General features: G+C 45.2%; 1 protein-coding gene across 5 annotated transcripts in view; it reads left to right on the top strand.

Moving 5' to 3' along the window:
* YAP1 (Yes1 associated transcriptional regulator) overlaps window positions 1-14,154 on the top strand; it is a 71,676-nt gene that overhangs the window by 10,219 nt on the left and 47,303 nt on the right. For all 5 annotated transcript variants that reach the window (XM_066586496.1, XM_066586486.1, XM_066586479.1 and 2 more), the window contains exon 2: window positions 8,121-8,371. In XM_066586496.1, the coding sequence (XP_066442593.1) occupies window positions 8,121-8,371 (251 nt within the window). The remainder of the gene's footprint in view (window positions 1-8,120; window positions 8,372-14,154) is intronic.

The following is a 14,154-nucleotide window of genomic DNA, read 5'->3' as shown; positions in this document are numbered from 1 at the left end:
GCAGACTTGTACACTACTGTTTGTGGAGGAAGGAACAAACCCCCCCCCCCCCCCCCCCCCCAACTTGGTCATCGCACAAAACTTTTCCTCTACTGTGGCCACCCAGGCTCAGCGCTACAAAAGCCGAGCCGTGATTTGTCATCGCACCCAGCGCTTGTTAAAGCCCCTTCTCATGGATAAATACAACTTTAATCTACTGCAGGACATTTCCAGAAGTAGTCACAGTATTCATTAGCAATGGCGTAACTTTCATCCACGTTTTGCTTTCCAAGCTAGATTTTAATCAAAACTTTTAGAGATGCTTAAAAAGTAATGTTAGTGTCAGAGTATTTAAAGGACCACTGAACCTAAAAGATAGAACGCCGCTACGAATATCCGTATCGCTTATGTACATAAATGTACCTGGATGTTCTTACAATTTGACCTAGTGTAGTGATCACGGGGGCAGATGGTTTTTTAGATGTTGTCACTGAAGAACATCGCTTTTGGCTGATAACAGGAAACAATTGATTGCATTCAATGACACCATTATGGTACATCCGGTTGATTCATTGCTGGCAGTTCTGTATCAAGTGTTGGGCAGTTGATTCATATTAAAAGGCTTTTCTCACGAAAAAGAATAAGTCCTTTCTATATCGCCTTTTAAGGCATATGGGCGTCATTAAGGGTACATACGTACGTGGCGTATTTTGGTGCAGATCTGCGCCAAAATCCACAGCATATTTTGCGCTGTGGATTTTGGTACAGTTTCACATCAAAACCTGCACCGTTTGACATGGGTTTTGACAGGTTTTGCTCTGGATCTGCAGCTGACTTCACACTTTCAATTAAAGGGGTGACTGCTGCTGCAGATCCGTGTCAAATTCTGCACCAAGGGTGCAGATTTTGATATAGTTTGTGCCACGGAATTTGGTGCGGCATTTCCACAAGGTGTGGATGTACCCTTAAGGTGTTTTCAAATGCAGAAATAATGAGTCCCACACTCATTGTCTCCTCCATAAAGCCCACCCAGACATCTCATGACCCACCTTGATGCCTTTCTTGAAGGGGTTTTCAAGGTAAAATCTGTTAATGACATGTTTTTAGGATAGATCATCAATAGTTAGAGGTTGTCCAGTTGTAAACTGCAATACCAAGCCTGACCACTACATTAAGAACAGAGCTGTCTGCTTCCTGTGTAAATCTGCTGCGTACATCGGCATGTCTGCCTGGCAAACTGCTGATTGGCTGGGGCCCTCTGCCTGGGCCCGCCTGTCAATCTACTACTGATGACTTATCCTAAGGGTAGGCCATAAATAGCTCACAGCTGGACATCCACTTTAATTGCCAAGGGATCCCAGTGTTCAGCTGATCGCCCAGCCCCCTGTCAGTGCAGCAGAGCCAGATATTGCCATTTGTGTTGGGAGCAAAAGTGCCATACTGGTTTCACTCCAGTTGAAATCAATGGAAGCTGAAGCCTCTTATTACACCTCCGTCACTTCTGCCTCAGACACCGGGGTTGGACGCGGAAGTGTAATAGGAGGTTTCTGCTCAAATTGATTTCAGTGGGAGTGAAGCCAGCTATGGCACTTGCGCTCCCATCTCCTCTGAACTGACAACGTTCCGGGCGATCAGCTGATCACTGGGATCTCGAGTGGCAGATCCCCAGTGATTAACTGTCCTAGGGGAAACCATTGCTGATTCTCTGCTGCTGACATCTGTGCTCCCTGACCTCGGTTCTGATACTTTGCTAATACTCGCCAGCTTTCCTGACCTTCTGCCTGGACTTTGTTACCACCCTTGTGCTGTCAGCCTTGAACATTGCCTGCCAAGCAATTATACTCCTGTGCCCACTGTAGGGTACCACGCCTTGGCCTTGCGCAGTGTCAGCCACCATACCACCAGGGCTATCATTGTGCGTGATGGTTTGGGACCCTGCAGCAAAGACCCTGTTCCTTAGAGGGATCAAGGGTGAAAATTGAGGTTCCTCAGGTACTTCCTTGGCAGACGTCACACATCGGTTGCTTGGGGCTAAGGTGGCTTCGCACCCGCCTGCCGTTTCACCTTCACCGTTCTGAAATTCTTGGTTCATAGAGCCTTATGACTTTCCAGAATATGAAGGGAACGTAGTGCCTAATGTAGAAATCGACTGCTGGTTTCCACAAGAGCGTTGACGCTTCAGCTTGGTCATTGCTGATGGCTCATCTCCGTTGGGGACTACGAATCATTGGTTGTTCCACTGAATTCTGTTGGGCCGTGGAATCCGGTCAGAGTTTCCCTAGAAGATATAGCTGCAAAAGAATAAAAACTACAATAAAAGTATGATGGATACTTGATGTTTTCTAATCATTCCTGTATGTGTCTGAAAAAAAAACTGCGGGAGATTCCAATCTGGTGGGTAAGAAAGTGGGTTCCCAGCCGTCTCGCTGTATCTTCACCTGGAATGGCTTTGCTGCCAAGGTTTTTTTTTCTCCCAATCCAGGCTTGCAGATTTTTTAACAAACTTCATGAACATGGGGTAAAAGAAATTTGGTTGGCGGTGACTTCGGGTTATTTTCTTTTTTATACATATATTTTTATTTTATTCTAAGTTTTTTTTGTTTTTTTTTAAACCATCTGTGTTCCCCATGACATTATAGAAGACCTCTGGGGGACATTCACATGGGTTTTTTTTTTTTTTTGGTATATTACATTTTTCCACTGTAGCTGGGACATGCATAAGAGCCACATCTATAGGAGCCCCAGTTACAAGGAAAACATCCCCTGTAGTGACAATAGTCATTAATAGAGCTGATCGGGGTCTGCTAGCACCCTGCAGCTCTGCTGTGACAGGAATCATCTGGCGGTCACGTGATCGACGGCTCACGTAGTGGAAGAAACACTTTCACTTCTTAGTACATAGTGCTCATTAAGCGCTATGTACCCAGGAAAGGAGAAGTGGTTAAAAAAACACTTTTCCTCTGGGTCCTTGTCTGTGTCTAACAGCTGAGAACCTAACCTGGTCATTCTTGATTGCAGCACCAGAGGCTTTAATTCCACGCCGTATTTCTGCCATCAGGCGGGATTAAAGCCCAGGATCCAGCGCCGTAAATTCATAGCGCTTGGTCCTCAAGGGGTTAAAGACGAGAAGGGATTTAAATGAATAAATTAGTAGTTCTACTTGAACTGTTTAACACTCTGCTCAGCACTATGTGTGATGCTCTCAGGTTAGACTATATTTTCAATGTGATGGGTTCCCTTTACAGAAAGTGGTTATGAGTTCAAAATATTGGCCCACTTCTTCATTATTCTGCAGTTATTCCATCTACGGCCAGTATGAGCCCAGGGCACCACGCAGCGACTGCCAAAAACTACACTGTGCCCACCTGGTGATACTAGGCTCTGATCCTGTAATGTAGAGTTGCAGGGATTCTTCTCCCGGTTTCCTAAGGACTTATCTAGGCTTGAGCTTTGGGAATCAAGCTTGAAGCTTTCAGGTACCACAGGCTGCAAAAAGGCAAGTTTTGATGGATCTCTTCTTTCCAACATTTACTCCGTCCCTCCGGCTAGTGATGACTTGTGTCGCTCAGTGTCTGACACAGGAGGATTGCGTGACTGAAGACCTGTGATGCAGCTTTCTGGGTCCCACACCTACGGGGAGAACAGGGGTCTTGTGTCTACCGCTTTAACCCAGCTGTCCGGTTTCTGATTGTCCACGGTGGACCAGTTCTTAAGATGCAAGTCCCAAAGAGGGATGCCCACATCTATCACTTTTATCTTGTGGATATCCTATAAAAGTCTTAGATGGAAATACCCCTTTAATGAACATTATATTATGGACTATGAAGATTGAAAGTGGTTCCCAAGTCTGCCCGTACACGGATTGACGTGGTTTTGTGATTTCGTGTTTTGCCTGTCAAACGGAAGAAATCATCATTTCGATGTGCTTCACCTACTCAAGCAATGCTGCGGTGGCAGTTCACGATAAAACTATACGCCGCTTATGCAGCACCGCGCAAACTGTCTACAGGTGGCCTAAAGTCAACAAAATCGTATCCATCCCCATTTTTGAGAGGCCTTCCAGCTATCTCTTATCCACTGGATTAGTGTTAACTAGGTGGCGTTCAGTAGGGTCACCTGTTCTAGATATTCATTGTGTTTCCAGTCGTCGGCCCCTACCACTTAACACTCCAGTAAAACCCTTTAAGCTATCGTGGTACGATCGGACAAAATCGGCACCAAAATCCGGGTGCAGATTTTCACTGTGGAATTCACTCCTTGCCTTAGAATATATAAATGGCGCATGCTGCAGATTTTCAGATCCGCCGTATACCGAACTGTCGCTGCAGAACATTTCCACTGTAAGTGGATGGAGTTTGTTCAATCCCATTCCATTCCATTATACTGTACATTGCTGCAGAATCTTTGCTCGTATTCCACAGCTTAAGCTCTGCAGCAATTCCATTGTGTGTCAACTGGCCCCGAGTCTTGGACTCTGTTCACACAAACCTCATGGCTTCTGTTTATGAAGGATACTTTACAAATAGATACGTTCTTGCAAACCCTATTATTCTGCTGGGGTCAGGCAGGTTTCCATCATGGTTTCTCGTATTTAATGGCATTTTCTGCATTTGACTGTTCTTGCCATCAAAAAACTGGGACCTGTTGACGCCATCTTGGTTGCATTGGGTAGGAACTACCAATTCTGGAACCAGTTAGTTCCCACATAGAGGTAGACACTGCAACAGACCTAAAGGGAGAGGGCTCTGATGAGCACTTCTTCCATCATTCTGAACCTTAACTGAACCGGCTGTTTGACACAAGCAGGTCAAGACTGGCCACCACCATCATCATCTTAGCGAGGCCTGCAAAATAATTTATTCTACTACCGACAGTACATGCCTGCTCTGTATTAGACAGAGCACTTGGCAGGGATCCTACCCCCTCCACCCGTACACCAGCCACAGGATGCCAGTAGTTTATGGACAACGCTTATCTCCATCACTTGCCTGTTGGCATCTACTCTACATAACTTTGACTGCACAATTGGAGGAGCCTTACAGCTGCAGGTTCAATACAAATCTAAGACTCCAAGTTGGAAGAAAAACGTCATCTAAAGATAAAATGAAGGATCGAGCTGCCCACAATACTGGTGATTTCCATTTGCCCCACCCCTGAGGAAGCTGGGTCACCAGTGAAACATGTTTTTAATTGATGGTAGGCAGCGTAGTAGTGTCCCTAAGCCCATTGGACCCCTACCTAAGTGCCAGGGGTCCAAGTCAAGGACACATACTAGGGCCACTTTTTGACACATCTAAGCTGCTTGTCCAAAAATTTTGGATTGGGTGACATTGGGTCACATTTTCCCTTTTCCCTTAACTCTATCCCTTTCCCTTGACTCTATGGTTTCACCGCGGGGCCCAAGCCTATAACAGGGTTTCAGATGATCTGTTACCTTTGTGTAGTCCATATTGGATTACATTTGATTTTCTCACCTGAGCTTTTTCTGAGTAATCCGTTTATGTGAATCCTTATATTTTCCCAGATGGTGGCCAGGATTCGATCTCCCGCTGGTACCTTCAGCTTGCTTCCTTCCCTTTGGTGCAGTTTCCTGTTTGATAGCGCGGCTTGCATTGTGTTGATTAGTATGGAGTATTACTTATTACTGACGTACAGCAATGGGAATAGATGAGCAGCGTCATTACGAGGGCATTTTGTTATAGACCTATTTTCGGTTTAGTTTGGTGATCCTGTAGGAATGACTCTTGGTCATGAAAGGATTTAAATGGGTTATCTTCTATCCAGGCGCGTAGCTAAAGGCCGGTGGGTCTGGGTGTAAAGGTTGTTATTTGCAGACCCGGGATTGGGCAATATTACTCCTCTGACAAACCAACTAGGGACTGGAAAAAAAAAAAGCAAATTATTATCTGCGCGTGTAAACGGACCTCATTCGAAAGCAAATTATGTTGTCATCGTTCGCTGATTCCAATGGTTAATCATTCTGTGTAAAAGGACCCTTAGGGCTTATTCATGCTTGCAATATGGATTCTGTCTTCCTGCTCTGTTAGAAAGCAGGAAAACTGAATCCCTGAGCCGAATAGATCAGTCTTATGATGTCTTGTTCAGTGTTGCTATCTGCCATTGGTAGAAATTGGTCATGGAGGTTCCGAACGGAACGTTTGCCGATGTGAGCATGGCCTCAGTTGCTTCAGCTTTGTATTGCCAGCTATTTTGGGCTGGAGATTGGCTATGTAGGGGGTCAATGAGGCCAACTGGATCAGAATACTCTCCGGCTTTCTTGGGGCCCTTTTACATGGATAAATTTGTTTAGATTCCCATATCTAACGAGAATCTCAAAGACTGTCGTTCCGGCTAAATCCATGCCCCGACTGAGCGATGAAGAATAATTCGTTCTCTTGTCGTTCAGTGAATACGTGCATAAAAACTAGACTAGATCGGCCCATGTAACCAGGAAGTCTACGAACAACTGCCTGTTTACTATGAATGGAGGCGGGCAGTCCGTAACAATCTCCGGTCAGCTACGCCTCCATTCGCTGAGCCATGATCATCCTCTTACACGGATCGCTTGGGACGGCCTGTCGACCCGTGTTAAAGGACGCCTGTGGTCTGATGATCAACGGAATCCGACCCTGTGCCCAACCGGCATTCGCATGTACCTGCTTTAGGCCTCACGCACACAGGCGGAATCAAATTGTGGAATCCGCCATCTGCACTTGGGTGGGAGGTTCACTGTTCAAGTCACCCACAGGAAAGCATGTAGTGTCCTCAGCTCCCCGCACACATGCAGAATTGATTTGTGGATTCCGCAAGCGAAAAATAATTCGCAGCATGCTCCATTTAGCGTGGATTCTGCGTGGACGGGCTCTATTGATCTCTATGGAAGAGTTTGAGCCACATTCAGATTGTGGATGGGTTGCGGATTTGTAGTCGGATACTTCTCAGGCAGGGAGGATGCGGGAAGGCACCATTGCGCTTGCGTCCCACCTCCTCCTGTGCGGATGATCCGCATGGAGAAACCATTGAATTCGCAATCTCCTGCCAGCATTTAAAATTTAATTTAGAAATCCCTCGTTTATGCATGAGGATAAAATACAGAAGTCGTACAAATATTTAAACCATAGATTTTCTCCGTTTGGACAATGCTGATACAAAATACTGACCCAAGTACTGCCTTGTGAAAGTGAGCTTACCGTGCCGTGATGCGAGCATCGGGAAGCAATGTTAAGGGGAATTTGCTTACTGTAGTAAAAAAATTAAATAATTTAGCCCTGCCTTAAAGCGTTCCTTTTTGATTTTGTAAAACTCTTCACCCCACAGACATGGTTTTCATTGTTGGGTGTCTGTGCTCACATACACATTCAAGTTTTTGGGAGCACATCCAATATTTATCTTGGAGGTCATCGGTGGTGCAGGGATCTCCCATCTAAAGGGGTCTTTTGTTCCAAGGAACTCGTAGAACCCCATTGATGAAAACGTCTACCGTGCATCTGTGACCTGTCAAGTTCTAAGGGCTTGTATGAAAGTAGGACAACATGGCTGCTGTTTTGCAGAAACAGAATCTTCCTTGTACATGGGCTAGATCTGGAACTGTATCTCCGCTCTAGAAGAAGGCAGCCATGTTGAACTGATGTTGAACTTGACCATATATGTGGTTCATATTACCAGGGCGTAGCTGTAGGAAGTGTAGAGGTAGCAGTCGCTATTGGGCCTTGAGTCTTACGGGACCCAACGGCCTCTATCCTACAAGAAGACACCAGTGTTATAAATGGCACATAGATGATTGTTGGGCTAAGTTACCGATTTTTGCATTGGGGTCACCTATAAGATTCTATCAATATCCCCGGGAGCTTGTGTTGCATTGGTGGGCTCCTTAAGAGATCCAACATTGCCAAGGAAAGTTGTGGGTCGGCCCATGCTGAACTTTTGCCTTTAGTTACGCCTCTACAGAGGACCTTATGTAGAGTAGAGCCCATTATGTTCTCCACACTTGGTGTAGCTGGCCAAAGGACAAACTACCCTAATCCTGGACTATGTTAATTAGCTGGTAACATGGTTAATTGGTAAAATGCATTTTCTTTTTTTTGTATACTAAATAATTCCGCATTCAGTTTCTTAAGAGTAACACCTTTGCCTCCTCACAGGCCAGCACGGACGGTGGATCTGCGGGGGCGCTGACTCCTCAGCATGTGCGCGCTCACTCCTCTCCGGCCTCTCTGCAGCTTGGCGCCGTCTCACCAGGTGCACTTTCTCCACCAGGAGTGGTTAATGCTCCAGGACCAAACGCTCCAAATCAGCATCTTCGGCAATCGTCTTTTGAAATACCAGACGACGTCCCCCTGCCTCCGGGATGGGAGATGGCCAAAACTCCATCAGGACAAAGATATTTTCTGAAGTGAGTCATTATCTAAAGTAACTTAAGATTTCTGCAGATACTATATATAGTTGTATTTTTTGCATAGTCTTTAGACTTCTACTAGTACCGGTCTAGGTTGGGCCTAAAAGATACATAAGAGGATGATGGCAGTGACGGAGGTGTAATGGATATTATGATTGCACTACAATGTAGTAATGCTAATTAATACTATATATTTATCCTGGACAGGAATGAGTGTGAAAGTTTAGGGTGGCCCTAGTATTCATTGGGCCTAGGAGCCTCCAGTTTAGCACTCTTCAGTCATGCAATGGGTGGAGCTGGGGCAATTATTTTGTTTCCTAACAGAGGGAAGTTGCCGCCTTGAAAAGATATAATATGGGATGGTCATGTGCATACTTAATTAGAACTAGAAGTCAAAGCTCTCTATACACCTCCTATGAAAGCGAACATAGCCGAGGGGGCATAGCGCTTGGGTGAGCACTACAGCCCCATCGTTCTAGCCATCAGCGGCTGTCTCAGTAGTGGCACCTCCGCTGATCAATATGTTTAACAGGTCTCTTGCATGTCAAAAGTTTTCTGAAGTTGCAGGTACTCTTCTCGAAATAATAGATACACACCTGTTTTATATTACGCTATCATTCCAGCCTGTTTCAGATGTATCCTGGCATCCTCCATAGAATTCAGCTGGCAGCTGAAAAAAGTTTTTATTGCTCTCAGCAAGAGGAAAAAAGTAATAATAATCTTGTAGATCTGATGCCTTTTAACCGCTAGCAAAAATGGTGCAAGCTTTTAAGGCTACTCCACCCTCTTCATCAAGCTGGTATAACAAAATTGTTATACTACCCTATGAAGAGGGTGGGTTAGCCTCAAAAATCTGCTCTAGAAACCTTTTCTGCTAGCTGTAAAAAGGCATCAGATCTACAAGATTCTTTTTTTGTTACTGAGAGCAATAACTTTTTTCAAAGTTTATCAGACTGATGAAGAGGCCTGAGTAGCCTCAAAAGCTTGCACTGCCAACTTCATCATTTTTGTTAGCTGTTAAAATGCATTATATCTAAAAAATTGTCTTGTTTGCCCTATTGAAGAGCGATAACTCTTTGTTCTACTGGCAAACATGGTACCAAGCCTTTTCTCCAGTTGAGGGATGCTGTGTAGGTAAAGTTGACAAAGCCTAAAAGTCTTTCCATACCGCATTTGTTTCAATGTAGTTGAAATAAGCCGAATCGGTTGTTCTTGTTTGATACTTAATTATAGTCCCTGGTGGGCCTGTGATTATGCAACAATTGGTACCCTCATACAACTTTTATGATTACATTTGCCAAAGTGGAATCGCCATAGACTATGATGAAAATTCCAGAGGCAGACAACTGAATGGTTTTGCTTGTGTGGTGGGCTTACTAAAATGCTCACATTTATTGATCACTTTCAATTGACAACTGCTCTACTCTCCTGATTCCTGCTGTCTTGTAAATAGGCAATCTTATTTTATTTTCTCTATAGTGCCCCTCTATTGCTCCCCATTGTGTTGGGAGAGTTTGTGATAATGGATTTTCATTAAAGGGGTTGCACCAAAATAGAATTTTATTTCCTATCCATAGACAAGTCTTTATCAATGGGGATTTTACTGAAAAAACCCCACCAAACCTAATAATAAGGAGCTTGTGCCCACTCTCCTGCTCACTTCATGCTTGCTGTGTCCACCCGCATTGGCATGGAGGTGGAATGGAGTGGTGGCTGTATATGTGCGGAGCCGTTCCATGCAGTGAATGGGTGAGAGAGGGACATAGGACCCCTTTTCTCGAGATGGATAGGTGATGATAAAATTTTATTTTGGTACAACCCCTTTAATGAATTGCAGCTGGTACAAATCAAGGCCAGCAGTCCACGGGCGATGCGGTATCCTGCGGCGAAGCTCCGCCCCAGGAGCTGCCGCCGAATCTCCGCCGGTCAGCCCTATCTAATAGGCTGACCGCGGAGAATCGGGGCGATTCGCAGCATGCTGCGAATTGCCCGCCGCAAGCGGAGAATTGCAATGATTCTCCGCTCGTGGACAGGGGCCGGCGCTTTCCATGGCAATGCCGTGGACAGGGGGCCTAACCGTTCTGTAAAGCTGGCCATACGCTTGAGAGAATGGTCGACCAAGAAGGTCAATTTTATTATCCTTTTTGGGTGACCATCGGCTGCAAAATTAACAAACGCTCGTTCAATGGCCACTGACAGACTGTAGTCTGCCAAAGATGAGATCTGGCTTTCTGGAAAAATGTTATGGTATGATCAGCCGATCGTAGCCTGCTGTGAAAATCTGTGAAATTGGGTATAAAATAAAGAAATAAGCTAAAACTTGCCCCTTTGTGTCCTTCTCCCCACCCCATCTGTCCAGAGCAGGAGCCCTGTTCACTTCTGTGCCAAACCCAGAAGAAGCTAGTAGCGGTCACATGCTGTCCATTGTGCTTGTGACCACTACCAGCTTCTTCCAGGTCTGGCGTGCAATGAATGGGGCTCTAGCGCCAGATAGGGACAGAATTTTAAGCATAGGCTTTTTTTTTTTTTTTTTTAACTTTAAACAGACTTGCCTACTTTTAGTCCTATGAGCTAAGCTGATGGGCTGAGAGTAGGTGACCCGCCGAGTCTGTGGATGTAAGTGTTAGACGTACCTTACCCAAGGTTCCCCGGTGTGAGCACTGCTCCATGCATTGAGTGATGCACTAAGTAGTCCGCCAGTGGTAATTTTATAATGGGCGGACTACTTAGCAGCACCACTCAATGCATCGAGCTGCAGCTTTAAGCGCCGACACTGGGGGAACGGTGGGGGAGGTAAGTATACCACATCCATGGACTTAGCGGGTCACCTACTCTCAGCCCATAAGCTTGGCTTATAGGACTAAAAGTAGGCGACAGACTTCCTTTAAGCTGTCCATGCATTTGGGACAGGTTTCGATATTTACTGTAGCTGGTGGGACTATTCTGTGAACGATCGAGGCCGATCGATATCCCTAATGTATGACCAACTTAAAGGGAAGAAAAACGCTCCTACCAGCCAAACCAGGAACTCCTCCAAAAGGAAAAAAGACCCAATCGGTTTAGCCTCATATCAGTACAGAGCGCGGGGTACTGGTTGGCTGGTAAGAGGGAGCTCTCCTTCAAAAGGAAAATGACTGATTTGCATATTTTTTTCCCATCGAGCATTGCTGGAAAAGAAGTTTCTGTAGCCAGCTGCATCTCTCCAACAAGAAACCGTTCCTCATCAAGATGGGAATTGTAAATCTGTAATTCTGTAGGCCGCTTTACTGCGGTACTTGCTTACTTGTGAAGTTGCAGCATATTTTATACCTATAAAGCCGGATTCGCACGGGCGATAAAAGCACGCGATTTTCTGGCGATGTTAGTGCGTGAAATTGCTGTATTATGAAGCCCGTGTATTTTAATGTCTTCCTTCACATGTGCGATGTTTTTCCTACCTTCAAAATATCGGATCACAACACATTAAACGTGCGATCTTCGTGCAATGCGTTTTTTAACATTTGTAACTCCTTGTTGTCTTTTGCGCAAGATAATCGCAAGTGATGCGAGATTATTTTTAGGAAAAAGCATCGCTGACTCTCAAACACCTAAAGTACAAAATGCGATATTACTGCGATTTTCTTGCAGCGGTATCCCACTCGCCCGTGTAAAACTAGCCTACGGGTGCATTCACATGGGCGAGCCTCATATCGGTCAGAGAAATTCAGGCAGATATTGCTCTTACAAACTTGTGAGGCTCACGGCGAGGGTGGTGCGATTTGCAAAAAAATCGTATAGCGCGAAAATTGCACGTATTTTCAATAGGAAAAATGTAAAATTGCATTGCAACGTGTACATGTGAATGTGATACGATTTTCATATTTTTTTGGTTTCGAATGGGTGAGATTTCTGCGGCCTCGCAGAAAAATTAAAAAAATCACAGCATGTTCTATCCATTGTACATGTAAATGGACCCATTGAAAACTGGGTCCACTGCAGTGCGCGTTCGTCTCGCAACGTACAAAGCTTGCTCATCTGCATGCAATCTCAGGGCTTATTCACATGGACGTACATCGGTTGGGTTTTCACGCCCGGCCGATATACGCTGCCCCTCTCTGTAAGGGGAGGAGATGGGGCGGGAGCTAGTGTGCTGATCCCCTGACCCCTGCCACTGTTTGCAATGGGAGGGGTAGGATGAGGCGTAGCTAAGCTCTGCCCCTCCCATGAGGGAATTGGGATCTCGGCCCATTAGCTCTGCCTCCTCCCCTTGTAGGGAGGGGCAGCATATATCGGCCAGACATGAAAACCCGCCCGCTAAACATCCATGCAAATAAGCCCTAAGGGTGGTTTCACGGGCAAGAAAATCAAGTGATTTGCGCCTGATGCGAGAGACGGTAAAAAAGCAAATTAGGAAACCAATGATTTGCAATGGTTTCCTTCCCATCTGCGATGTTGGAAGAACAAATAGTTGTGGCATGCTCTAATCTTCTGAAATCTGCGAATTTTTTATTTATTTTTTTTTCTTTTTCCCTTATGTTTTTAACATTAAAAAAATCCGATTGACTATTGCGATTAAAAAAAAAAAAAAAATTGCTGACAGCCAAAAATTACGTGAACAAGAAAGCAATTTTTTTGGCCGCGATTTTGCCGCAAGAAAATGGCGATTGCCCGTGTGAAAGTAGCCTCAGCGAGAGGAGTCGCTGAATCCTTTTCTAGGCATCTTCTGACTTTTGGTGCAGCGCCCCTCCGGAGGGGTACACTTGCGGCTTGCCTGAACTTTTCGCTGTTTCCTCCACCTAACAGAGCCGCCTTTAACTACCTGTAAAAGTGCACATATTGATCCTTTCCTCCCCGTATCTGCTGGCACGGCCCGCTTTCCTTATTAAGGGCTCATGTTTCACCCAGAACAATGAGGGGCCTGAGACTGTAAAGTACACACAAGTCTGGCAGAGCGGGATGCATGAGCGGGAGCGTTTGTTCCCCAGCAGACATCCTAAGTAAATGATTGAATGGACTGCTGGCTGTGAGGGATCAGACCTGATTGAGAAAAGGCCTGGATATAAACTAGGTTGTTAAGCAAAATAAAGGCTGCTTTTTAAATCTCTCCCTGCTGGGATCACATGCTGACCTGCCCGGCGGATTAACCCTTCCTGGCTCGGCGAGAAGTCTGCGGTGTCGGTGTAGTTAATAGGGGCAAGTTATCTACGACAAGAGGAAATCGGATTGTTGCCGTACCGTATAATGGAAATACAACCTCAGCGGTGTGGGATGCTGCAGCCTGGGGTATGTGCCGGAGGAATCGGACTCTGCCATGGAAACTTTTAAATACACCTTATAACCTGCACAGTTCCGCCTTCAGGCAACTTTTACCTATATTTATAAATGCAAATATGTCTATTTGAATTGTATATATTTTTGTGGTTCTTTAACTATTGAGATGAATGGAAACTTCTTTTTTTTTTTTTCTTTTTAGCCTATCAGGCAATATCAAAGTTTTTGGAATATGTGCATTCACTGCCTTCCCACTGAGCTATTACAGAGGACTGTATGACAGTGCCAGGGGGATAGTAAAGGAGATCAGGAGGATAGAGACCGGAGAAAGCTACTATAACAGAGGGCTGTATGACATTGCCGGGGGATGGTGGAGAAGATCAGAAGGATAGAGACCAGAGAAAGCTACTATTACAGAGGGCTGTAATTCACTCCAGATGAATTTTTGGTTCTTATTAGCAGTGATGTGGAATGGGACCAACAACAACTGAGAGAGCTGATGGACTGATAGCTGTGTAGTACTGAGTGGG

Source organism: Eleutherodactylus coqui, chromosome 1 (assembly GCF_035609145.1).
Source record: "Eleutherodactylus coqui strain aEleCoq1 chromosome 1, aEleCoq1.hap1, whole genome shotgun sequence".
Classification (NCBI taxonomy): Eukaryota; Metazoa; Chordata; class Amphibia; order Anura; family Eleutherodactylidae; genus Eleutherodactylus; species Eleutherodactylus coqui.
The sequence above is the reverse complement of the archived record's forward strand: the minus strand, read 5'-3'. Positions and strand labels throughout refer to the sequence as shown.